Source organism: Opisthocomus hoazin, chromosome 2 (genome assembly GCF_030867145.1).
Source record: "Opisthocomus hoazin isolate bOpiHoa1 chromosome 2, bOpiHoa1.hap1, whole genome shotgun sequence".
NCBI classification, from domain to species: Eukaryota; Metazoa; Chordata; class Aves; order Opisthocomiformes; family Opisthocomidae; genus Opisthocomus; species Opisthocomus hoazin.
Genome location: NC_134415.1, coordinates 45,221,539 through 45,247,149, shown reverse-complemented (window position 1 = coordinate 45,247,149; position 25,611 = coordinate 45,221,539). Strand labels below are relative to the sequence as shown.

General features: G+C 42.1%; 1 protein-coding gene across 1 annotated transcript in view; it reads left to right on the top strand.

Moving 5' to 3' along the window:
- The window catches only part of HAO1 (hydroxyacid oxidase 1), a 31,485-nt gene extending 6,561 nt beyond the window's left edge, over positions 1-24,924 (top strand). The window contains exons 2-8 of the mRNA XM_009935964.2: positions 1,667-1,818; positions 9,814-10,069; positions 13,525-13,700; positions 14,653-14,744; positions 18,376-18,534; positions 18,830-18,899; positions 19,275-24,924. Coding sequence (XP_009934266.1) covers positions 1,667-1,818; positions 9,814-10,069; positions 13,525-13,700; positions 14,653-14,744; positions 18,376-18,534; positions 18,830-18,899; positions 19,275-19,345 — 976 coding nt within the window. The 3' untranslated portion in view covers positions 19,346-24,924. The remainder of the gene's footprint in view (positions 1-1,666; positions 1,819-9,813; positions 10,070-13,524; positions 13,701-14,652; positions 14,745-18,375; positions 18,535-18,829; positions 18,900-19,274) is intronic.
- Positions 24,925-25,611: the final 687 nt, after the last annotated feature.

Below are 25,611 nucleotides of genomic sequence, written 5' to 3'. Positions count from 1 at the left end.
AAATTTGTGTCTCATCCTGTCTCTGTCCCAGACTTCTTATGGAAATGTCTTGTGGTCTTTCTATAAAATGAAAAGATTGTGTCTTTTCTAACCTGTCAACTTAATATGCAAGCTCTAGCTGACCACTGCTCGCTGTAGTCTGAGAGTAACAGTGGCTCTGGTTGCCGTCTCCTTGCTAGTAATGATACTAGTCTCAGACTTTCTAGTGCTGAGCAGGCAGTCAGGTTCAGCAGTACCAGAGCTTAAGCTTTTGATTATTATCTGTAATTCAAATTCAATAGCCGTCATCTAAAAGTGCAGAGTCCTTTCAGAGGGAGGGGTGCCTTAATGAGGAGCATTTGATGTGTACCCTACTACTGCTTCCAGAGAGGGTTTGGCCTGGCTCAGCACACAGGCGTGTGGAGAGCCAGCCCCTGCTCATGCACACCCTCGTGTGGCTTCTGGTGACAGTGGCTGCATTGCAACATCCCCTGGATGGTAAGAAGTCCAATTTCACAGGAGCCCCGAGGAATGCAACCCTATTAAGATAAGTTTGGGTACGGCAGTGTCATCTAGTTGACTCCAGAAGAGGGATTGCGATCCTGTTGTGCTGTTGTTGTGTGTATGTGTGGGGAGATAAATTTGTGTGGGCAAGCATGGGATGTCCAGCCTGACTACAATAAATTGTAATTTCAGATCATGTTTTAGTTTGCTTTGTTTTGGAGTCAGCTTCCATTTGTACCCGAGCTGAAGACCCCAGTGGAGAATAAAGCCCTGTTTCTGGCAGACATGTTGAAGGCAAAGCAAGGCTGGAAACTGTTGAGCAGATGCTGTGCCACATCATTCAAGGACTAGATCATAATTTGCCTTGTTGGGAAAGCAGTTGTGCTACTCGGTCTTTTCCTGCACCAAATACAGTGGACACGTTTTGGTCTTTTCCTGGAAGCATGGAGTGCCTGGAGTATGATGGGCTGTCCCTGTGGTTGCAGCTGTAGTCCCAGGGACTACGTGTTGCACAGTGGCCGGTGACTGCTGGGGATGGGACCTCTCTGAGCAAAGCGGCTCAGTCTCTGTGCCAGCGGAGATGCGGTGCAGTGGATTTCCACCCACTCTGAGCTGTGGAAAGCCAGAGCAGCCATCCTGCCCACCCACTTGCCATGTGGTAGCTCGTTTCTCTATAGTCTCACTAGAGCACAGACTAGAGCACGGGGACAGGGAGGGCTGAGCATGCTGACCAGGCTAGTTTTATCCAAAAATCCCATGCCTCTTAGCTCCCTGGTCTATAGAAGCAATAACTGAGGGGGGGCTGATGACTCCTGCTGTTCCTGCACACCCGCTGTCATCTGGTTCTGCCCTAAGGCTCTCAAGGAGGCTGAGACTCACCATAAACCTTATTATTTTGTAGCTGCTGCATTTTCCTTCAAATAATACCAGCCAATAATGCTCGAAGGCGCTTTGCCTCTTTCACCCTCCACGGAATTCAGTCCTTCCTCACCTGCTCCCTCCTGGTTTTGTTCATTTCGTGGGCCCTGCTGCAGCTCCGGGTCATGCAGTGAGGTTCTGCTCCAGCCCCAAAACAGCTTTCACCATGTTTCTTCCAACAGCAGGAAAATCTACTCTTGCCTATTAGGAACTGTAAATAACCCCGATGATGCAGGCTTTTTATTCTCTTTTTTTGTCTCTGTAGATGGAAGCTGTACCCCCGGGTGCTCAGGGATGTGTCAGTAATGGACCTGTCCACCTCTGTCTTAGGGCAGAAAATCAGCATGCCCGTCTGCGTCGGAGCGACTGCTATGCAGTGCATGGCTCATGCTGATGGAGAGATGGCTACGGCCAAAGGTAAACTGTGCAAAGTCCTGCCCCCCCAGTGAGTTAGAGAGGAGCAGAGTAATATTATGCCTGCTGGTGGTGAAGAAATATGATAGAAAATATTTAAAAAATACAAAATAGAGAACTACATTTATCTATATATCTTTCTATACATAGAACTAGATATGTTGCCGCAACAATATTCTTTTGTTACAGAACTGCTTCTAGAAATTCAGGAGCCTTTGCTTGTCTGGGAAAAATACTCGCTTTAAAGAGACTCTTCCAGAGCATCCCAGGGAGCCAGTGTTATAGCGGTCCCTCTGGGCTAGATGCTGCACAAAGACATTGCCAGAATGGAGGCTGCAGCCTAAACGGCTGTGAGAAATGAGATTTTAATCAGAATATGGATGTGAAACTGTTTCTTACTCCTTTAACCGAAGCTGCGGAATGACGCAAAATCCGAGAAAGAAGCCACATGGTGTCCCTGTTGCATACAAACAGCATCAGGCTGTGTGTTTCAGTGCTCTAGCACTGAATGAAAAAGGATACAAGACATAAACAGGTAATATTTAAAAAAAACCTAGTCCTGTGCAAGGTTGAGCTATTCATCTAATAGCGTTTCCGTGACCAATGCAGCAAATGCTAGTGTGAAGTGAGTCTAATTATCTGCCTTGCAGTGAGAGCTCGTCTCAATTCTCATTAAAAAGCCGTGTCGCTGCGATGTGTGCCGTGATGGGCTGCAGCACAACTCCAGCAGCAACCTCTGTAAGAGCAGGTTACTCCCATTTTATAGTCTGTTTGTGGATGCATTTTTCCGCTTCCCAAGAGATTTATTAGGAAGCCAAAAATTTTATGCCTATTGTATGTGCGGGTGCATTCCACACGATGGAGCTCGAATACCTTGAATTGGTTTGTGAAGCAGCGTCTGGTCGGACGCCTTGGTGCTGTCCTGTCCTTTGGCAGCTCTTGTAGATTATTTCTGGCCCAGATTATGCTGGGAGGAAACTCTGAAGCATTATACTGCTAAGTGCAAACACATTAATGCAATGTTAAGAGCGAGATTCAAAACACCCCAAAATTCAGGATGTTCGCTAGCAAAAATGCCCACTGATGCTACTACCTAGCCATGTTTTAAGGCATAAACCTCTAACAACATGTAGACTTGAATGGTACAATAAGGCTGACTGTCAGGTTTGAGCTATATGGTAGATAACTTAATTTTGGAATTCCCTGACTTATGTGCGCTTACATTTTCTAACTAACTTTAACGTACTATTATTGCTTTTAATGTTCTTGGGTTTTCAAGCTAGGAGAACTTGGTGTACTGGCAACGGTTTGAATGTGCGCTCAAATAAACATATCCATGGGAGTTGGTAAATTTTTCATCGCTTTCAAAGGAGGCCATAATTAAAATCACACTCTCTGTATTGCATTAGTGTTTCTTGTAGGAAAAAATATGGCTTCAGTTTTGTGCTCTGTTAGAGGTGGAGTGGGGCATTCAGTGCCAAGCTTTTCATTTGACCTTATATGATGACAGGGATTAGCTGTAAAGTACATGTTTGTCTTAAAGGTTCCTTAAACTTGGGAAATTCAGGATCAGGGGGGTTGCTGCACAACTCTTAAACTCTGAGACCTCTGGAATATAAGGAAGAAGGCTGTTTTTTGCTTTAAATCAGCTTTTGCTTCAGCTGCACCAATTTACACAAGCCAAGAAAGTTTTGGCTCGGGTGTGTAGGGAGCAACCTAAGTGATGGTGCCTCTGCTGTTTTGATAATCCTTGAAGGCATGGCGTGGTCTGAATCTTGTCCCTTCCCTGCCAGGGATGCAGGTGTTGTGTGCCCTGGCTCATGCCACAAGCCACACGTCTGCCTGGTTGGGGTGAAACCCCAAGAGTCACTCTTGGCTTCACACCATCCTTAACTGCAGAGTAGGGTGGTGCAGATGGCAGTAACAACTCCTCCCCCTATCTTTTTGTATTTTGAGAACAACGCCTGATCCTGCCAAGCAATTACCTTAAGCCACAGCATTTTGCTTTGAACCGCACTCTTCCAGCTGCTTTGCCTGCAGGTTGCAGTGTAAATGTCCTCCCTAGGGACAAGGGCATGTCGTGGTGTCTCTTGTCAGGTAAAACTCTGTCCTCCCAATGCCTCGCTTTGAGGCTTGTTGGGGCTTTGGGAGCTGCTGCCCTTCGCTGTGGCGGCTGCTTGAGGGGTGCTTTCCTGCAGCAACCAAGCTGGTGGAAAGGAGCATGCATCTCACCCAAAACAGGGTATAGTTTGACAGCTTGCCTTAAACACACCTTCATTGATGATTCTCTTCATCAGTAAAGGAACTCTTTTGGGAAAAATGTTCAGTTGTAATTTTAAAAGTTATTGATAACAGGCCATCCAACGCAAAGTCAGTCATCCCAAAGTTTAACTCCACTCTGAGCAGAATAAGCTGTAATCATGGTCAAAACTTGTATGGTTTTAAATCCAGTTGATTTACTTATACTTCTGTTAGCTAGACTTTAAAGAAAAAAAAAGATTTAAAAAAAAAAAATTGTCCGTATAGGCTGTAATAAGGTTGCTCTTCAGTTTTCTTCAACATGTCGAAATGGACCTGGATTTCTTCATTATGGAGAAAGGTCTTTTGTCCTTGAAACAATTTCAGGGACCTTGTCAGCTGTTCCAAGTTTTTCAGGTCTGTCTTCAAGTATATTCCCTAGCATTTTAGGTATAGTTCATCAGTGTATGTGGCAATTTTCCAAACAACGGATTTGCTGTTCAGTAGAAACTGAAAAATGGAGAGGAAAATTGCTTTGGATTGACTGAAATGTTTAATTTGATCCAAAGCACAATGTTTTATTTCTTTTTCCTACTAGCTAATGCTTTTAGCCATAGTTCTGTTTTGAAATAAAAGTGTTAGCTCAGAAGAAAATATTTCCATTTTGAAAATATCAGCACATGACATTTTGACTTAGGTGAATTTTTCTTGTCTGTCCCACTCCAATTTCAACCTCTTTCACTAAAGATGTTTGCCAAACTTGATGAATAATCTTAGCCATCATTAAAGAGCAAAAGACTTTTAGAGAAAAGTTTTTGAACAGAATCTTCTGATTCTACATGATTTTTTTCCTGCTTATTCATCAAAAGATACACTGTTCCTCCGTGCAAAGACATTTGCCATCCCGACTTCACGCTGTGCTTGCAAACTGATGAAATCTCCATGTTGTCTCCCTAGAAGAGTAGTAGTACTCACGCTCCTGTAAATGGGACCCACCCTCAAGTGCACCACAACAAAATCTTCTGCACCATCCAGCTGCTGAGCAAGAAATGCAATTTTCTGATACCTTAACTGATGATAAACAGATAGGTAGTGTTATTTTATGGAGATTTCTATTTTGTTTCTATTGCTGCTAATTACCTAATGCTCTCTTACTGACCAGTTACCTTATGCTTGTTTTTTAGCCCAGAAGGGGAATTGCAGTACCTGACTTCTCTCTGACTTGCTGAAAATCAGGTTGGACAGCCTAACTGTGTTCTTGGCCAGATCTTTTGAAAACTTTGAATGCTAGTTGCTCAGATCTGGTGATTTTGTTTACCCTCTGCAATTGTTCTCAAACAACTTTCTGAGTTACTGCTGACGCAAGAAGGGTTTCACCATCACCTGCAATGTGACTGAACCATTTACTTAGCCAAATGGAGAATAGGAATAGTGACTGAAATGCTCCCCCCCCATTTATTTTAGTTACTGGCAGCTCTGTTGTTCCCACGAGAGAGCGAGAGAGAGCGCAACACCTTTGTTCCTTTGGCTCTTAACAAACTTCAGCTGTGCTTTTTGTTTGCTTTGATGCTACTGACCATCTGAGTTCAGGTTCCTTGTGGTCATTTGACATGCTCGTGACTATGAAGGAGGGATTTTGTGGCCTGTTGCCCTTTGCGCTCAGCCACAGTGAAAATAGCAGGACTTTGTGTAACAGGTGAACATCTTTCACCTGTTACCTGTGTGGTGTTCCAAAAAAATTGTTGATTTTGTGAACATGGCTACTCCATAGAGTCACTGAGAGGACAGTGTTCACATTGGACAACTTGGCTTAGACTGACCTGGCCCTGAGTCCCCCCAGAGACTGGTGTGGCTGGGGGACTTTCTGGTGCAAGTGTGCGCAGGGAGCCTGGCATGACAGCCCTCCTAGACCAGCCAGATCCATTTTGCCCATGCATATTTTTCCCTGGTGCCTCCAGCCTTCCTGCATAGCTGACAAAATGCATTGTGTTGACAAAATGCATTGTATCAACAAAATGATCGTAGGCGCAACTCGCATGCAGTGTTTTGTAAGGGGTAATTGAGGTAAGGCTGGGCAGGGGATTTCTCAGCCAAGTGTGTTTCGTCAAGAGAGTAATGTTAAGTACTTTAAACAACTCTGTTTCTTAGGAGATGCAGCTCCAAGAACGTAGCTGCTTCTCTTGAGCAATACCACCGTGCCAAAAGGACATAATATAGATCCCAAGAAATGTCCTTTGGCCCCTAACTTGGGGACAGTGGATTCACCGGTGGATTCAGGGAAGAGTGACCACAGTGGGGCAGTTTGGTTGCCGTGCTTCGGAGATGCCCCTAAAAGGAAAACGATGGGAATTTGCACAGCTAGAGAAAAATAGCAAGAGTTCCCATTCCCATACAAGGAAACCCTGACAAAATATGCAAGCTTAAACTGGGCTCTTCTCCAGTGTCCTATCCTGAACTATGTTGCCCTGGGGGACAAACTCCGTACCCTTCCCATACCAAGTAATGGAGTAATGTCCCATCACAGGTGGGAAGGAGTCTCTGAGGTTTCAGGATTAAAAAAGGGCTAAAAAATGTTATCGCTCTGTTCTGCTGAGCACTTCCCAAGTGGATCCTGTCCCATGGTCAGCCTTGATTTCTTGCTATGTAAAATACTTCAGTTGAATTCCGCAAGAATGAGGAAAGTCCGATGTTATTAAGGTTTATGTTCCCTGGTGAGAAGATATGTCTTTACTTGGGGCTTCGCTGGGCTAAGTACAGGCAGGTAGCACTGGGGCTGGGAAACCTGCACCCACTCAAGGCAGCTGCAGAGCAAAGGCTGGGAAGCTCCCCTTTCCCAAGCACCCCACCATATTGCAATTCTAGTTGCATTCGACCCTGAAACAAGGTGGAGTACAAATAGCTCAAAGCTTTATCATCCTGATATCAAAAACTTTTCCAGCCTTCTGTGCGGGTAATGCTGTGCTCTCTGCGCTCTCATTGACCTCAGTGGAAGCCTGTGGTGTGTACAAAGGTAAATGTATGCTTTGGGCAACGGTCAGTATTAAAAGAAAACCTATGGAAAAAAAAGACTAAAAGCAATCTGAAACGGCATGAGGAAAGGTTGGTTTACAGAAATCTGATGTTTAAACTCTGGCAAATGTTATGTATTTCCACAGCAGCGTCCTGTGGGAATATGGATCCAGCACTGATTTGTAATAACAAATAGAAGTATTTGCAGCACCCAAAAATTGAAGTGCAAAATATAGTTGTTGGAGCTAATTAATTGCTTCTGTTTTATTCAATTGCAGCTAAATGTGCAAGAAGTGGGAGTGTATTTTTAGCAAAACCTGATTTGAGGTAGAAAAAAAACACAGAACCTGGCAGCACTTCAGCACTATGTATCATGTTTTTGAAAGTCTAGAAAATTGTCAAAATAAGCTTTACAATGATCAAGATAAAGCACAGATCAGCTAAAGCTGCAACTTGGAGTCTGTCAAACTTTGAAAAATTTTGTGTGGGTGAACTTTGAATTTGACTGTGCAGATCCAAAATACGCATGTTGAGCTGGTGCTTTACCAGAGAGTCATTAACTTTACAGGACAGACGAGAGCAATTTTGCGAGTGTGCTTTTGTGAAAACTCCGTAACCCAGTTTTGAGTAGTTGAAGTCTGATTGAACCAAACCGCTTAAATATCATCTTAAAGAAGATGAAAGTGTTTTCTTCTCTATTACCATGTATGCAAACAAGTTGAAAGGCTATGGTATTATTTTGTGTTAAGTCTTCCATTCACCAAATATATTTTATTGTGCAGTTTCTATTTTCATTTTTGGTTTTGCAAATATTATTGTATCCTTAGGGCTGTGGAAGTAGAGTTGAGAATAAAAGTAATAGAAATAAATGGATACCTAAAGGAAGACTGAACCATAACATTTACATTTTTCCCTTATCTGATCTGAGGGTTTTGCAATTGCTGGGTTAGCAACCCTCCCTCTCATTCATGAAATCATATTTGACAGAGAAACAGGAATGAGTATCCCTTTATTTCTTAGAATCACTGAACAAACTTGATTTGGCAAATCACTTATGGGATTTGCGATAACCCACCACATCTGATTTTTAACAGGACTTTAGGCATTCAGTATGCATGGGTTCTTCTGAAGAAACTAATTTCTAGGTACTTAACCTGTTAGAGGGAACTCTTTTTGGTTATTTTACAGGGACAAATTAAATGGCTAAGACGTAGAGTTTTTTGGTTCCTTGCTACTGTATTTCCACTGACTGAAAGTTGCCTGGTGGCTATGGGAGAGTGTAACCAATTTGTTTGAATAAGCTGTTCATAAGTTTCCACTCTGAGACTTGTAATCCTTATTTAATAAAATGTTTTCATAAAGACCACTTTTTAATTCCTAGATGGGCTGGAGATGATGTTTTGAAACAGAGGTCCATTTACATTAAAAATATGCATACTGCGGTAGACCAAGAAAAATAAAGCTTTATATAATATTTTTGAGTTTTACAGTGTGTTTTCCTGTATTTTGCATTAGGTGACAGATTACTCCGAAAAGAATAAGTGATAGATTCATAAAAATGTAATTGTATGAGGTTAGCTGGTTTGTAGTGCAGTCTGCCTTGGAAATCACCCCCAGGGAGGCAGCTGGCACAGAACGTTCATCTGCTTGACCCCATCTGGGGTTGTTCAATGACATTTAACCTTGGGGCTGCCTACACCTCAGGAATGACTTCACAGCTTTTGAAGGTAAAAAAGGAGAGGCCAAAACACAATGGACATGACCACCCATCCTTTTGGCCTCAGTGGAGACTTAGGAAACCCCTTGTCTCTTGTACCTGCTCATCTTCATATTTACTTTTGAGGTCTCCTGGGTGGGGACTGCCACTTGGGATGCGTTTCTCCCACACTTAGCGAGATCAGAACTTCTACTTTTTATTGGCAGAAGTGTCAAGCTTTATATGTGGGTCACACCATGGACATGGGGTTCAGGATGTGAGACAGGCAGCGAAAGTGTTGAAGCAAAGAAATTCCCCCGCTTGTCTTGAGATGAGGTTGTCTGCTGGACTGTGCCCTTCTGTTTTGTTATGCCCTGAAATATCCTGTAGGGATGACAACAGGCATTTACTGGAAGAGCACTTCAAGAAACATAGGTTTAATGCTAGTGAATAGTTTGGGGGTGGGAGAAAGCAGGCAAAATGACGTGGTAAAAGTGTTTGAGGGAGCATGTGCGGCAGTGGTGAGGAGACCTGAAGAGCAATGTTGAGAATGACAGATCTGAAACAATGATCTGCAGCAATGTGGTAGTGTTCAAAAAGTTGGAAGCTTTAAATGCCTTTTTTTTTTTTTCCTTAATATTGTTTAAAACTCTGCATGTGTGTGTATCTCCTTAAGTGTATGTGCTGAAATTTCTGAGAAGTTGTAGCTAGATGCTAGGGGCTTACAAACAGGGTCCCTATAGGATAAAGAATTATTAATATAGATTAGGCTTAGTTTGATTATAATATCTTTCACTTCCAGTATTGGAGCAAGGATCATCCCAAACAGCATGCAGACAGCAATCACCAGAAATTTGCCTATAAATGCTCGAGAGCTCTCACAGAAGCCCAATGGTATTAATGCAGCGTTCCCTGGAAGGCTGAAAATGCGTTAACACCAAGGAAAGGCAGTGTGAAATTACATGCACCAACACACTCTCGTGAGTCAAGTGGTCCAGTTTAGAGAAGCCTTCTGTGTTTTGGATGGTCTTGAATATAACTTTGTGTTTCTCCAGCCTGCCATGCAATGGGGACAGGGATGATGCTGAGCTCCTGGGCCACCTCTTCCATTGAAGAAGTGTCTGAAGCAGCTCCAGGCGGCATTCACTGGATGCAGCTTTACGTGTACAAGGACCGGGAGGTCACCAAATCCCTCGTGAAGCGTGCGGAGAGAGCAGGCTACAAAGGGATCTTTGTGACAGTGGACACACCATTCCTTGGCAGGCGCATTGATGATGTGCGCAACAAGTTCCAGCTTCCTCCCCACCTCAGGTAGGCACCCGCTGGTGGGATATGGGGCGGGCATGGGGCAGTGCCATGGTCACCATTAGGTGCTGTGGGGGAAATTTGTCTCTGGCACGAGGGATTTCTTCTAGGTGCCATATGCCACACTGGGTGGTAGCACCAAGGAACTAAGCACATACCTCTTGCTGTGCTTGGGCTATGATCTGCTTCGGGACAACACTAAAGTTTCTTGGCTGTTTGCAGACTGTAAAAGACACTGTGCACCAGGCAACATGAGGCTGCAGACTGGCAAAGTTAGAGTTTGTGTACATCTGTCAATATATCCTTGGACATCTTCAAAACTCAGATGGATACAGCCCTATGCAATCTACTCTGACTTTGAACATGGATCCGGCTGCAGAGTTGGCTGTGCTCTGAATGAGGGCCTGGACTAAGTGGACCAAAGGTCCTTTCCAACTGATGTTCTGGTCCCTTCTAATCTATGTTACCCTATGACACTGCACTGGGCCCAGGGCCATGTTACTACTGATCATTGGCCTTTCCAAGTGACTTCAACTCTTCTTTTATTCAAACACAGAAACACATAGCGATCAGCCTTGCTAAATTCTCCATGAGGACAATTTCTACCCCCACATGTGTTTTGGGGAATTTTCTGTTTCTCAGAAGAATTTGTGGCCTCATGATTGACTTCAGCACGAATTCTAGTTCCTCTCTAATTTGGGGTCTATGCAGCATTTAATTTTAATAGAGTTATCCAGTGATGTTGTAAGGGCACTAATTTCACTAGCCTTTTGCAAATATAAATTGGTAGACTGTAGAAACCACCATGATAAACACATGCTGAGGTACTGGCACAGTGTTGGCAGCCAAGGACTGGCTGAAAGAATATTTAGTGGATGGGATAACCAGGACTTGAGTTTGCGAAATGGAGCTAAAAATCTTGGAAAAATCTTGCAGGTAGGTCTTGGTAGTAACCGCAGTCTGCCACAGCATATATTGGGACTACTGTGTTTGCTCTTATTCGGAGCCTGCAAATGAACACAAAAATGGAAAGGAAAAAAAAAAGGTAGCTGAACATATTTTGAAGTGGAATAACTTTGAGTTATGAGTGAAAGCTAGTTTTGAATTTTGTCAATGAATGTGAAGTGTCCTCCTATGTCTCCTAAGGCTGTTATGTTATGCTGTGCTGTGTTATGTTATGCTATGTACATAACATATGTAACGTACATGGCAAGAAATATAATATCACATCCTGCGATCTGTCATCTTTTTCATAATACTAAATCTGAAGGTAAGCCATGGGACTATGCAAGGAATCTGATTCTTCACCTTGCAGGCAAAAAAAAAAACCTCCAGAGCTTGGGGTGTCAGATGTATCCCATATGCCTGTACTTGAAGCTAATAGATGATATGATGAAGGCTGTCACAGCAACCTTAACTCTGCCTATGATTTCTGTATTAAAGTACAATCTTATGAGGCAAGCACCAGAAAACAAAAAATCCCTGACAAATCTAACATTAAAATATGCCCTATATAGGAATTCTGCTATAGATCTGTGATTGACAAAACATTATTGATACACATTGTCATTTTACCTGAAAAAAAAAAAAAAAGTTTTTAAAATAGCTTTTTTTTTTAGGGGCAGTATCATTTTAAGTTCTGGGGTTAGAGTTTTTGAATGTGAGTGAAAGAACCCAAAAATATTTGAGGACAGTGATAGAGTGTTTCTGAAGCACTTTAACCCCACCTGATGTAACTGTAACAAGGTTTTGTTTGAGTGAACTGTATGAAATAATATGAAGTTGGAGTAATCTTTAAAGGTTCAAATTAATCACTTCAGATTTCAGAATGACACTCAGACAGCATTTTGTTGCAGAGTCGGTGCTGAAACTCTCCTAGCATGGGGCTCTGCTCAGTTACGTGATAACTTTTTCTTGGCTTCAGGATTTCAACAAAGTTTCGAAGCAACAACAAGGTGCCATTGTGCTCAGAAACGTATGTAAGGCAACATTCATACAAGTGTTGATCTGCATTTCACAGGCCAAGAAAAACAACAGTTATTTATATAATCTTATCCACGGTTCTGTTTTTCTCTGGATACCCCACCCTCTGCAAACCAACAGCTGAAAAGCTGGATCTCGCTGAGAGCCCGCTCCTTTCTCCTTTTCTTCTGGGCCTGGAGCTGAACAGAAAAAACATGTGAAATGCTGCTTGTTGCAGGCATGAAATCGGCAGCGAAACAAGCCAGTTTCCATGAAAAAACCTCCGTGCATTTCCCAAAATGTGGAATATGAGTATAAAATAGCACAATGTGGAATGAGACACAGTTTCCAAAGGACAGAGCAATTGGCGTAATGTGGGACATGGGTGTCCTTGGTGGTATTGGTGTAGCCATTAGTGGTTTAGTGCTTCTGAGCACTCAGGGCTGCTTCAGCTTTCTAATGCAAGCACAGCCTGAATTTCTTTATTCATGCTCCTTTCCCCTTCTCCTGCTTTGTCTAGTAAGGCTGTGAACTCTTTGGTGTGGGGGCTGTCACTTGCCATTCAGTTCCTAGAACTGGTGAAATTGATTTGGTGTTAATGGAAACACTAGCAATTATTTGCTCATATGAACTTCATTTTTGCCACTTGCATTTTGCAAGGAAACATACAAAAAAGACACAAGGTGAACTGGCTGGATGTTGGTCTTGTTGGACAGATGAAAATTCTGAATTCTTTGAAAGGCTTCATGCAGATCTGTCTAACACATGTAGCTTAACAAAATTTCCCTTCCTCCTTCTCCCCTCCCACATACTCCATGCCCTGTTCCCTCCAGTAGCTGAATTCCCTGGATTTAGAAACAAAACAAAATACCCCAAACCAAATTTGCTGCATGACAGATAAGGGTATTTTTGCTGGTAAGTAGAGGTGCACCTCTTGCCTTCGATGGGTCCTGGGTTATGTCAAGCAAGATCGGTGTTTTCTTCTCGCATCCAGCCTGTACTACTCTAGGGTCTGAATGTCCCATAGCCTCTGATGCATTTATCCTCACAGTGCTCCTGGCAGATACTGTGGCTCCCATTTTATGGTGGGAAACTGAGGCAAAAAGAGTGGCTAAGTGTTGTGTCCAAAGTCACACAGGAGGTCTATGGGAGGACAGATGTTTGAGCCCAAATTAGTGCTTTCACTGCTGGTTTTTCCTCCTAATTGTGGATTTGATTCTGAACCTTTAGATTTTGGTCTTTATCGTATTATTTTGAAAGCATTAGGACTGTTGCCTTGCGCCAGAGAAACTTGCACCAATGTTATGGAATGCTTTGCCAGCCAAAGGTTTCGGCTTACTAAGAACTATGATCTGACATGCTGGGATAGGCTTTTTTGCTCCTGCCCTGCAGTACAGCAAAGGTTTAACACAGGTGTATTGAATGCTGGCATCAGGGACTGATTCATGGCTACAACAAATCTTTCTCAGCCTGTTTTTCTATGTCTTTTGTCTTTTTAGATTAAAAAACTTTTCAAGCAGTGACCTGGCATTCTCCTCAGGGAAAGACTTTGGAGAAAATAGTGGACTGGCTGTGTACGTAGCTGAGGCGATTGATGCAAGCGTCAACTGGGAGGACATCAAATGGCTTCGAGGGCTGACCTCGCTGCCCATCGTCGCGAAAGGAATCCTCAGGGGTGTGTAGCTCTGCCACTTCCCGTGAGGAAGGCAAGGCGTCCCTTCTTGCAGAGGCACCAGAGAAGGAAAAGTACTCATGCTGGGGAAATTTCTGTAGAATTGCATAGAATTGCATTACTCTTTAAAGGCAAGCATCTGCTTTGCTGATACAGCATATGGTGGGATGCACATTCAGATTTCTGTGCTGTGCTAAGTAGGGAAGATTTTCCAAAAACAATCAAAGAGAAGAAACCTTATCTTTCTCATGCATGCTTAGGAACCCAGCAACCAAGACACTTGCAGAAGCAGCTGCTTTAGATAAGTACCTGGAGCTGTCAGATGGTTTGTATGGCTGTGCTACAGGGTGTGTCTACCCTGATGTTCAGTAGGTAGGGACCAGAGCCACTTGGCACTGAAGTAGTCAGTTGGTCAGCGGGCACTGTCAGTTATATCTGAAATCGGATGCAGCCAGGAAGATTGGACTTGCTTGGTTCATAGCGCCGGCGAACTCTAACTCTTATCTGAGTTGTATGCTACTTAAAGGAAAGCTGGCTTTCCATTCAGTCAAAAGAGCACTGAGCACGGTGAAGAGGTTTCATTAAGTATGGATTATTACTGTAATCATGCCTATAATTTTGGTTTGGAGAAAATAATTTAGCAAAATAATTTCACAGTGGTGAGTTGTTGGACATAGTAGAGAAAATAAAGGCTAGCAACCAAAATGGCTGCTAATCCAAAGTGGTAAAATGTTCTGTTCCAACATTTCAAATGACTTTTCTGGTCTTATTACTTAAAGATAAAGCTTTTTTCTGTGTTGAGGTGGCAGCTTTAGAAGGATAAAGCCCTAAGATGGCTTTGCATTATCTGGCAGTGTTTTTTTTAGCGATGACAAAATTTCCGTCATCACGGTGTCAATAAGCTCCCAGTTATGGAAAGGCATATTTTGTTTGTTTGTTTGTTTGTTTTTTCTAGCTGATGATGCTAAAGAAGCTGTGAAAATTGGGGTAAACGGTATCCTGGTGTCAAATCATGGAGCACGACAGCTTGATGGAGTCCCTGCAACTGTAAGTACTGGTGCCAATATACACCAGTAGTGTCTGGTTCTCCCCACCTTTTGGCTTCTTGTTTGCTTTCTCTGAACACAGGGCAGCTGGAAGAAAACCTGCAAATGTGTGTCTTATATGCCTTAATCCATGAACAGTAATCTCCCTCTGCTGCTCTATGTATGTCACATCATACTCTGAGTTAGATGCAGCCTTTCCTTGGTCAGATCATAGAAAAAACCACAGGAGGGTTTATATGTGGCTGTTTCTTCAAGCTACCTTGGCACCATGTCCTTGGCTTCAGCACCCTGCATGGAAATCTAGAAGAGCAATTTCACATAGTGTGCTATTGTCATTTAAATGTTTAGAAATTGGAAAGTCTTTAAGAGATTTTTTGCAGTCTTTTCTTTTATTTCTCCTTCCTTATCCTTTTTTGAAAACCCCCTGTTGCTATTTGCAGTTCACTAAAGATTGTACTGGAGTTGTTTTTCCCTTTTCATAGAATCGTAGGTTGGAAAAGACCTCTAAGATTAAGTCCAACCATCAACCCAACACCACCATGCCTACTAAACCATATCCTGAAGTGCCACATCTACGCGTTTTTTGAAAGCCTCCAGGGATGGTGACTCAACCACATCCCTGGGCAGCTTGTTCCAATGCCTGACCACTCTTTCAGTAAAGAAATTTTTCCTAATATCTAATCTAAACACCTCCCCTGACTCAACTTGAGGCCATTGCCTCTCGTCCTATCGCTAGTTACCTGGGAGAAGAGACCCAACACCTGCCTCACTACAACCTCCTTTCAGGTAGTTGTAGGGAGCAATAAGGTCCCCCCTCAGCCACTCCTTGTAAGACTTTTGCTCTAGACTCCTCACCAGCCTTGTTGCTCTTCTCTGGACACGCTCCAGCAACTCAATGTCTTTCTTGTAGTGATACTCTTCAAAGACTTCTGAAAAATTAGAGTTATGGAACAGCTAGAGGCAGAATGAAACTCTCCATTTTTCTCCTTTCAAACATTTTTGCCTTTGGAAAAGGTACAGTGGTTAAATTACAGTTTTTTTTCCTTTTTCCTTTTCCTTGTCATGCTACCCCGTGCCTTTTCCAAAGGTGAAAGGGATTTGAGAAGTTCTCAACTGGCAAAAAGTAGTAAAGGAAAATGAAAAAGTATGTGTTCAGGCTGAAGGAAACCCCCCAAAATTCCAGTCATCACTCACCCTTCTTCATTTGGTGTGGGAAGCTGTGCAAGTAAAAAGAGAATGAAAAGAAGGAGAATCAAAGACCAGTTGTGACTGTTTCAGTATTCCTGATGTGTCCTTGATGAAAAACCTCCTGTTTTCCATGATGACTTTCTGAAAGAAGAGGGAGACAGGTAAGTCCTTTTTCACTGCAGAGTGTTTTGCACGTGGAGTCTTGTCTGCTCGGCTGTCCTGCTGGTGTGTCCCCCCCCCTCCCTAGAGCATTTCTGCTCTCTGCTTGTCTCCTCGGAGGCAGCTGGGAATTTCCCCAGCGAAAGGCTTTACCCACTGGTTTTTCTGAAGTCTTCACATGCACCCATTGATCTCCTGGTTCTTCACCAGCCAAGCCCTGCACTGGGGATTTAAATGCCAGCACAAATGATTTCTTAAATGATTAACTAAGTTGAGACAGTGTCCTCTGAGATGCTCTTGCCTGCCTCAGTCTTCAGGTACTCCTGGACACCACCACCACCCCCTTGCGCTCGATATCAGGACTTCTTTAGTTTCGGAAAAGAGACTGATATTTTTCTTTGTTGAATGTGATTTTGTGCTGTTGGAGAGTTTGCAGGTGTTTTTAGACACCTTAAGGGGAATTGACTTTTTGGAATGTGGGTGCCTAATACTTCTGAAATGACTTTTTCTTCTTTAAGTTCTGTCTTCTTAATCTACTTGTGACCTTTTCAGAAGGTATTCCCCAATTTCACTAAGAGTATTTGAAAATCTTGGGCAAGTCTGTGTGTGAGATAATCCAACAGGAAGAATGTATGAAGATATTAAAAACATCATTTTGAGAAATGAGAAAGCTCGAGAAATATGAATTATTTTTTGCCAACTGCAGCAGAACAGAAATTAAACTTGCAATCTACTTGTTAGGAGTTATACTTTTGCAACACCACAGTGCAGAGGAGAAGGCACTATTAAAGCCGGTGTATTCACTGGATTTCATCATACAAAGAACTACATTTCACAATGCAGTTTTCATAGTGTAAATATCTGTATCAGATCATGCTAAATGTTTCTGTTTTAGAAACGTAAAAATTTGCTTTAATTTCATGGTTTTCAGAACATGAGCTGAACCCAAGCTGGTTAATATTTCTAGTATCTAGTTACACATTGAGGAAATCTATGTTTTAATTATGGTTTGCATCATACTTTAGTTATTATAGCACTTTAGTGTTGGTACAGTTTGTCGGGATCTAGAAAGCAGTCTCTGTATATGGAAGTAGACCCAAAATATGTTTGGCAAGAGACCAAAACCAAAGGGAGGGGGGAAAAAATCACAGCAAGTGCCAAACTTCAATAAAATTTTAATCCAAATCTAAAAACAAACTGCACTTTCAAGTTTTTCCTCTCCCCATCTCTTAGTCATTTTTATCCATTAGAAAGGAAATTAATTACATCCGTATTTGAAATACATGAATTTGTGTGCCTTTTGTCTTACTACCACACACTGTTTCCAGTCTCCTTAGTACTTGGCTTCCAGTTTTGTGTCATTCCTGATTTTCATGAACAGAAACTATTTAGGCATTATAGGAATGGTTACCCTGTAATTAATGCTTGAGGCTTGAATTCAGGAGGCTCATCTCGTCATTGTGATCTCTTGCGTGGTGTGGATGTGTTACTTAACTCCCTGGTTACTTACTTGGGAACAGTAAAAATCCTTTTCCCCTTTGTGTTTACCACTGGTGTAGGGAAGAAGTAGAGCTTGGTGAAAGTAATGTGTATGTGCATTAAAAGCAAGCTTTTCCCACCTTGCTCAAAGCTCAGAGGAAACCTAATTTTTTGTTGTATGAAGAATTTTTCTCTACAGTTAGTCTTGTAATCAAGGTGCATTTTAAAAGGAAAAATACATTCATTAACATTTTTCAGCCAACTCTTAAGTTCCTCTGGGCACATCTTTCTCTTACTCCATGGCCATAGGTACAATGCCTGCTGCTGGATGCTAGCTGGCCCTTAGTATAAATGAATAATAAATTTAAAGAAGAAAGTGAAGATAATTATTTAAAAAGTGACAGTGATTCAATTTTATCCCCGAAGTAGTGAACACTGGAAGTTTGGGGGGTAATATCAAGGAAAGGCCTCCTCTGTCCTTGCTGTTTCTTATATTCTTCAGAAGTTTCTGATATTGGCTTGTGTCAGATACACGTGATGGGATCAGATAGCCATTCTGTGTGACCCTACTGATTCTCACTCTATATATGTGACTCTCCAAATAAATTTGACCTTTGTGTGTATCTACTAACATGCTAAGTCACTGCTCTTTTTCAGTACAAAGCTGTGTCATTTGTGCATACAGTTAGACATGCAATTGCTCATTTAGCTTCTTTAAAGCTTGGATCCTGTATGTAGGAATTCATTCAAAAAATAAATAGGGTGACAGAAGCAGACAAGCTCTATTCCTGGTTTCACTCTTTTAGATTGATGTCTTGCCTGAAATCGTTGAGGCTGTGGAGGGGAAGGTGGAGGTGTTCCTGGATGGTGGTGTAAGAAAAGGCACAGACGTTCTCAAAGCACTAGCTCTTGGTGCCAAAGCCGTATTCATTGGAAGACCTCTCATCTGGGGCTTGGTTTATCAAGTAAGTTAGAAAAAGCTAAAGTTTACGTTTCTAGATACCTAGACTCACTGTTTTGGCTTAGCGTATGCGCATATGTGTACACGTGTGCATACAGGAGTGTGTGTGATGGTATCTGAGTGTGAGTGATGGTATCTGAGTGTGTGTGTATCCAGACCATCTAATCTAAAATTTGATAGTACAAGTACTCAGGAGTTAGTTGTACATAAAACTCTGTTGGCACATGTATGCATGTGTCTGTCTACACACAGGAGGTATATGTACACATAATAGTATATATTGTCTCCTAATCTCCTAGGGTGAAGAAGGAGCAAAAGAAGTTCTCCAGATGCTGAAGGAAGAGTTTCGCCTGGCAATGGCACTGACAGGTGAGACATCAACATTTCCTCTCAGTAATCACATTTTCTCATAGGTTTCATTTGCCCTAGGCAAAATGCAATAGTAACTTACAGAAGGGAGCTGGAAATGTTTGCAATACAAACAGATTTGTCTATGGAGAACAGGAAAATGACTTGTTATCCCTGTCTTATAGATGGGGGAACTGAGTAGAAGAAGTAAAAACAATAAAAGATTTTTTTTCACAAGGAGAGCAGTAAATCCATAGAAAAGTAGTGGCAAATCTTCAGTCACTGAAGGGTGGATTTCATCTGGCAGAATGTAGATTTCTATGGGACAGAAAAAGAAAAGGCTTAAAGTGGGATAGAAAATCAGGGCTTTAAACTGATATGTAACTTCTCCTCTAGGTTGCCAGAGAATAGAAGAAATTAGCAGGACACTGATACGAAGACATCAAGTATTGTTTTCCAAGATTTAGGACTGAAGATTATTGCCTCGTGTGTTACCTGTTGTACAGAAATTGTGCTACCACACTAAATCAGCTGTGTTTGCTTTTTGGGCCTCATCCTGCAATCCTGCCTGAGAAGGGATGGTCTGTAGGAGACCACTTGTTGAAGAAAGTATTTGAAGCAAATTTTACAGGTGTTTCCGTATTTTCCTAGGCTGTTAAGCAAAGCTGTGCTACTACGAGATGTGATTAAAGATGGGCCTTTACACAAGACCAACACAGAAACTTCAAGGTGTTTTGCAACAAATGCTAATACTAACTTACATGCCTGGAAGTAACTTAGCTGTTAAAATGAAACTATAAAGTGAAATGTTGTAATAGCAAACAGCTATCAAAATGCAGATATCTAAAATGTAAAAGATACTTCTTGCTCATTGTTTAGAGAAACTAGACTGTAGATTGTAGAGATTAAATCTTGCTTTCTTATGAACAGTGTAATTTCCCTAGTGATACATGCTATTACTTTATAAGTTTGCGGGCTTGTAGCACGTAGGCTGTAGGAGCTAAGAGGACTCTTAGTTGTAAAGAACTGAACAGCACGCGAAATTGGGGAAATTCTGCTGTTGAAGTGACACAAACCCCTTTGTAATCAGACAGCTGCTAGGCATGTGCATCAGGTATAGGTCAGATCCTTGGCTGGTGCAAACCCTTGTACCCCTCTTGCCTTCACCAAACTGTGCCAACTGCACCCAGCTGGAACTCTGAGTCACATTTTTCACCTGGATTCATTTGCTGACAGTGGCGGGTGAAGGCTGATGCTACCTGGTAGAGTTTGTAGGATTGGCAGCCATGTGCAAAAGAGAAACTTTAATAATTGAGCTATTAACCTATGATTTGTGAAGATCCTAATGGCTCTATTCAGTTTCCATGAACAACCTTCAGACAGATAAATCTTGGTGTTATTCACTCTTCTTATGATGAGGATACAGAGAAATATAGGATCTGCTGCTCTATTCTGTAAATAGTCCAAAAACCCACTGAATTCTAGAGAAATTTTGAAACTGTAAAGAGCAAAGGAATAGCTTTGTACTACAAAGTGAGCAGTCAAAGGAGGTAAGACTCTACTAATATCATCCTGGGTAAATCGAAGGGTGTCTCTTCATCTGTCTCACTTCTGTTGCGTGTATAGCACTGTTACTGGGAGCAGGGAGAGGCCGCTGCAGAAAGGTTTTGAAAACCTTGTTATGGAAATTTAGTGTTCATTTTTAAGGAAGATTTAAAAAAAACAAAAAGAAAAGCGCCTTGATTTCATTGTTCCACTGTCACTGACATCACTGGCTCCATTTGTTTCCCATCAGTGTCAGAAGGACTCATGCATTCTGATTCTCCCTTTTTGTTCTGTTTGAAATACCCTTTACTGAGCTTTAGAGGCAGCTTTGTAATAAAATGATGGAATATTACAATGTGCACTAAAGCTGGGGCTGGAACTCAAAATGGGGAGAAAACCCAAAAGGCCACATGCTTGCCCTTCAGTTGTAAAATCTGTACTCTTATTTACTGCAGAATGTAGTGTGTTGTGTGAGGGTTGCATAGCAACAAAATAAAGTTTATCTGTGTAAGGAAATATGAATGTTTCCCAGAGCACAGAGAAGCATAATTTCTGCTGTTTACTGCGGTTATCACATCTGTTGCAATGTGGACTGTGTCAGATGTCAATTACAGACTAACTTCAGAAGGACTGTTTATTTTAGATAATATAAATGTTACTTAAAAGATAGGGGCATAATATTTTATGTTTACATGTTTAAGATCTATTTCTAAAGTTTAGAAGATGCAGTTTCCTGTCTTTGCCCCAACCAGATTCAAGGAAAGTTCTATAACTCTGTGGTTCAGGATAAATTCTGATGGTGAGGAAACCGGTTTTGTTACTTGTGCGTGATTAACTATTACTAGTTCCTCTGGGACAACGGGTTTACGTTGTTTTTTCCTGCTTGTTGTCTGAGAATTGTCTGATTGCCTTCCAGTTCAACCCTAATAAGAATGGACATGCATTAAAAATCAAAATTCGAGCCAAATACTGAAAAACTGCTAGATGGTGTTAACAGAAACAAAATTCATTTGCCTGGTAGACTTCTGCTTTTAAAATATTCCGCAGAGAAGAGAATTTCCCTTGATTTTGAGACAACCAAACACAAGTCCTTCTGGAAATTATTAAAAAAAGGTAGGAATTCTGTTTGGTTTTTGTTTTGGGTTAGAAAGCGGAAAGATTGAGTGCCCTTGACCATTTTAAAAGCTGAACAATGCCCAGGCTAAGAAAAAAAAATCCACCTCACAGTTGCTTCACCTGAAGAAGCTGAGAAGAAAACATAGCACATGTAGCGGGTGGTGGTTGTGGCAGATCTTTCTGCAGTTTGTGAGGGTGTTTCTGAGGAGAATAGAAACAATGTAACAGAAGCAAATAATAGGTCTTTGAGATGTATCATGCAGAAAAATACAATATTTGCCTCTAAAGTAATAAGTGAACAACCCAACAAACTCTTAGGAACAATTAATCACAGTCCTTAGATCAAGGCATAGAAGTAGGGGGGAGCAGAAGGTGTATTTTGCATTTATGGTGCTTTAGTATATCTGTCTAGCCGTATGTCAGATATCAAGATGCTGTGTTTGTTGGTTTTAGTTGTGAAATTATTTTCTGATTTTACCTTGGTTCCATATTAAGCCATAGATACCAAGAAAAAATGTCTACATAGAAAAAAAAAATCTAATAAGGGAGGAACAGTGCATGATATTTATGTACCCAGAAAAACAGCACTCAACTGGTGTGCTGGGTGCCTAGAAAATCCAACCCACTTGGGAGGCTGGTGTCTGAACAGTACCTGAATGGGGTTCCCTAACCACCTCTGAAGTAGACCAGGAACATCCCCTGGAAAAGGAGGTTGCAACTCTTAATGAAAGAAGATTTATCAGATCTTTTGTGGAGAGAGAAGAGACCAAAAGCAAAACCTGAGGGTGTGGAAGAGGACAATCCTGGACTTTTTAGGAGAAAGGGGTATCTCACAAGAGGATAAGATGTGAGACAAGCTTTTACATACTGACGTTTCGTATTCAGCCCACAATGTTGATTTCTCTGGTGCTGTCAGTTTGGAAGATCCCAGTTTTGGAAGCATGCCCCAAAATTGTCTGCTTGGCCCCTGTGAGCCCATAGAGCATTAAACCCCCTGAAGACAATATGGAAGTGCACAACGCTCTGAAGACGATGTGTCGAAACCACTCGGGAGATTTGGAAAGGCTTCAGCCCTAGTTTGAAATCTCAAGAACCAGACTGGAGAGACCCAATTCTAGCAAGAAGTTCTAGAGAAGACAGTCTCTTTTAAAGTGACAAAGTCAATGAAAGAGCCTGTGATGTCCGGACATCTGATAGAACATATCAAGGCTGGGCAGGCAAGGAAGCAGGGCACTCCTAAGAAAAACCACTATGTTTCTGCAAAAGACCACTTTGAGCTGCAACACATGGGCAGTCTGGGCATGGAGGACAGGTTTGGCTGCATCGTGAATTCATTTGCCAGGAGAGCCTGGCAGTTAAATACAGCAGACGAGAGTGCCAAAGCCTGGAGGTGCAGGACTGCAGACATGGCAGTCCAGTGAGCAGAAGATGGCAGAAGTCAGCCGAGGGTTGTGAGACCATCTGACCTTTCAGATAAAAAGTGGAGGAGGAGATTGGTGTAGCTTCAGGACAGATTTCACTCTCGCTTAGCCTGGCAGTTCTTTGAAGCGGAGACCTGCTGCTTTTTGAATGCTTGGAGCCTGTGTGCAGGGTGGGGAATCCAGTAAGTAAATAATAGGAGTCATAATTCAGTGCACTGAAGCTGAAGACCCGTGAAAGACATGATATGTTTTCTTGTGACCTCCACCTCTCGCTGTGACTCCAGGAGACGTTATTGTGTTTTATTTTTACTAGTGGCCAAGTCAAACAAATACCTCTGGAATGGGTAAGAACTCCACCTCCATCCCCAGTTTTTCAGGTTAAGCATGAAACTTGTCTGTCTTGCTAGGAATTTCTGAACATAAATAAACAGACACTTAGAGTAACTCGCTTTGATAAATGGGCAGTGTAGGTCGGGGTCTGTTGGATATGCAGGTGACTCAAAGATGAAGCAGAGCTGGGGAAGTAGGCAGGAATGGCTCTGCTTTTCTTGGCTTCTCAAATGGTTTTCAGGCTGAAATCAAATACTTGGGAGCACAAGAAAAGCTGGCTTCTGAAGCCATGATTTTGCACTGAACCTCACTGTAAGGATATCTCTTATAAAGCTACTTTTGATGTGGAAATTTGGCTCCAAACCACACTGAAGGCCATTATAAATAACCACTTCATCACAGGACACACAAAAGTTGGCTTCCTTGAACACTCCTAGAAAGCAAGTCTAACCTTATTGAGCCATAACCTCAGCTAGTGTAAATCAGAGAAGCTCTGCTGACTTCATTAGTTTATACTGATTTACACCAGCTGTGACTGTGGCCCACAATACAGCAAGATATGTCAGCTTTTAAATTCTGTCACTGAGTGTTGAACAAAACTGTTTTTAAAACAAGGTTGGCAATCCCAAATTTAGATACTAATGAGACACAGCACTGTAATTGTTTCATGATGCCTCTATGCTCCATTTTGTTTTCATTTTGCCTTGCTTCTGTTTTACTTATCTCCTGCCAAACAGAGGGAGAGTACCACATATGTTACATTCATAACAAAGACGTTTTGCTGCTTTGAGAACATGTCCTCCAGATGCAAAATGCCTGTGTGTTTTAGTTCAGCTTCTTCCTTTGCATAGTTATGTTGGTTATGTGCCAGTATAAGAATGTTGAGGGCCAGCCCCATGTTTCTCCAGGGCCTGGAGCTCTCAAAGGGGCACCCAGAGGCTGTCCAGCTGAACTTCAAAGATCTGATTCTGCCTTAGGGCTTTCCAGCTCCTAAGTCATCATTTCAGCTGGACAGGATGAATTGTGTTGAGAAGTACCCTGACAGGAATGCCCTAAGACCATAGACACATCTCCTCTGTCACAATCCTGCAGGGTGTAGTTAACCGTACTGAGTAATCAATTGCACTGGTGGCACCTTTATGGTGTGGAAGGCTGGTAGATACATACAGATGGTTTGTTCAGCCAAGGGGAAGACATTCATATAACTAGACTGACTGATTAATATTGATTATTATTTTATGACAACAGAAGCTGTAAGTTCCAGTCAAGGTCAAGACAGCACAATGCACTGCCACGATGCTTCTCTGCAAGCAGCAGTCTTTACCCAACAGAGTCAGAAGTGTAAACTGACAGGTGCAGGAAGATAAAGTCTCTCTTTATAAAATGAGGGTGGAAACAAACTGATTTCGTAGAATTACAGAATCATAGAATGATTTGGCTTGGAAGGGACCTTATAAAGATCATCTTGTTCCAATCCACCTGCCTTGGGCAGTGACACCTTCCAGTAGACCAGGTTGCTCAAAGCCCTGTCCAACCTGGCCTTGAACACTTCTGGGGACAGGGCAGCCACAGCTTCTCTGGGCAACCTGTTCCAGTGCCTCACCACCCTCGTAATAAAGAATTTTTTTCTTGTGTCTAATCTAAATCTGCCTTCTTTTAGTTAAAAGCCATTACCCCTTGTCCTATCACTACATGCCATTGTCAAAAGTCCCTCTCCAGCTTTGTTGTAGGCCCCTTCAGGTGCTGGAAGGCTGCTATAAGGTCTCCCTGCAGCCTTCTTTTCTCCAGGCTGAACAGCCCCAGCTCTCTTAGCCTTTCCTCATAGGAGAGGTGTTCCATCCCTCCGATCATTTTTGTGGTCCTAGTTTCCCCAGTTAAGTCCCTTAAATTTCCATTCCACTGCCTTAATTGTTAATTGTGCAGTTCTCCATAAGGCAGATAACTCTGAGGTGGACATCACATATCACAGATACTTAACAACCATGGGGAAGATCCACAGATGAACTACAGAGCAGAGGTAGAGCTGGGCCACAGCAGAGCCTTTAAACTGTGTATTTTTCCTTGTAGAAGGTGGAGCTACTTATACAACTGGGATGATATCTTATGCTCTGCCAGTTTGCCAAGCAAATTCTGATTGTGGTAGCTTTGCAATACGGGAATGGAAGACCTCTTATTTCATGCTAGTTTCCTATAATTCAATACCATAACACGATTTTACCTGAGTTCTCCTCAAACCCCTCAGTGTACTAACCCCTTTAATTCTGTATGCTGTGTTCTATTAGATTTTGCTGTTAGAAGGACTGAAAGTAGTGGGTTTAAAA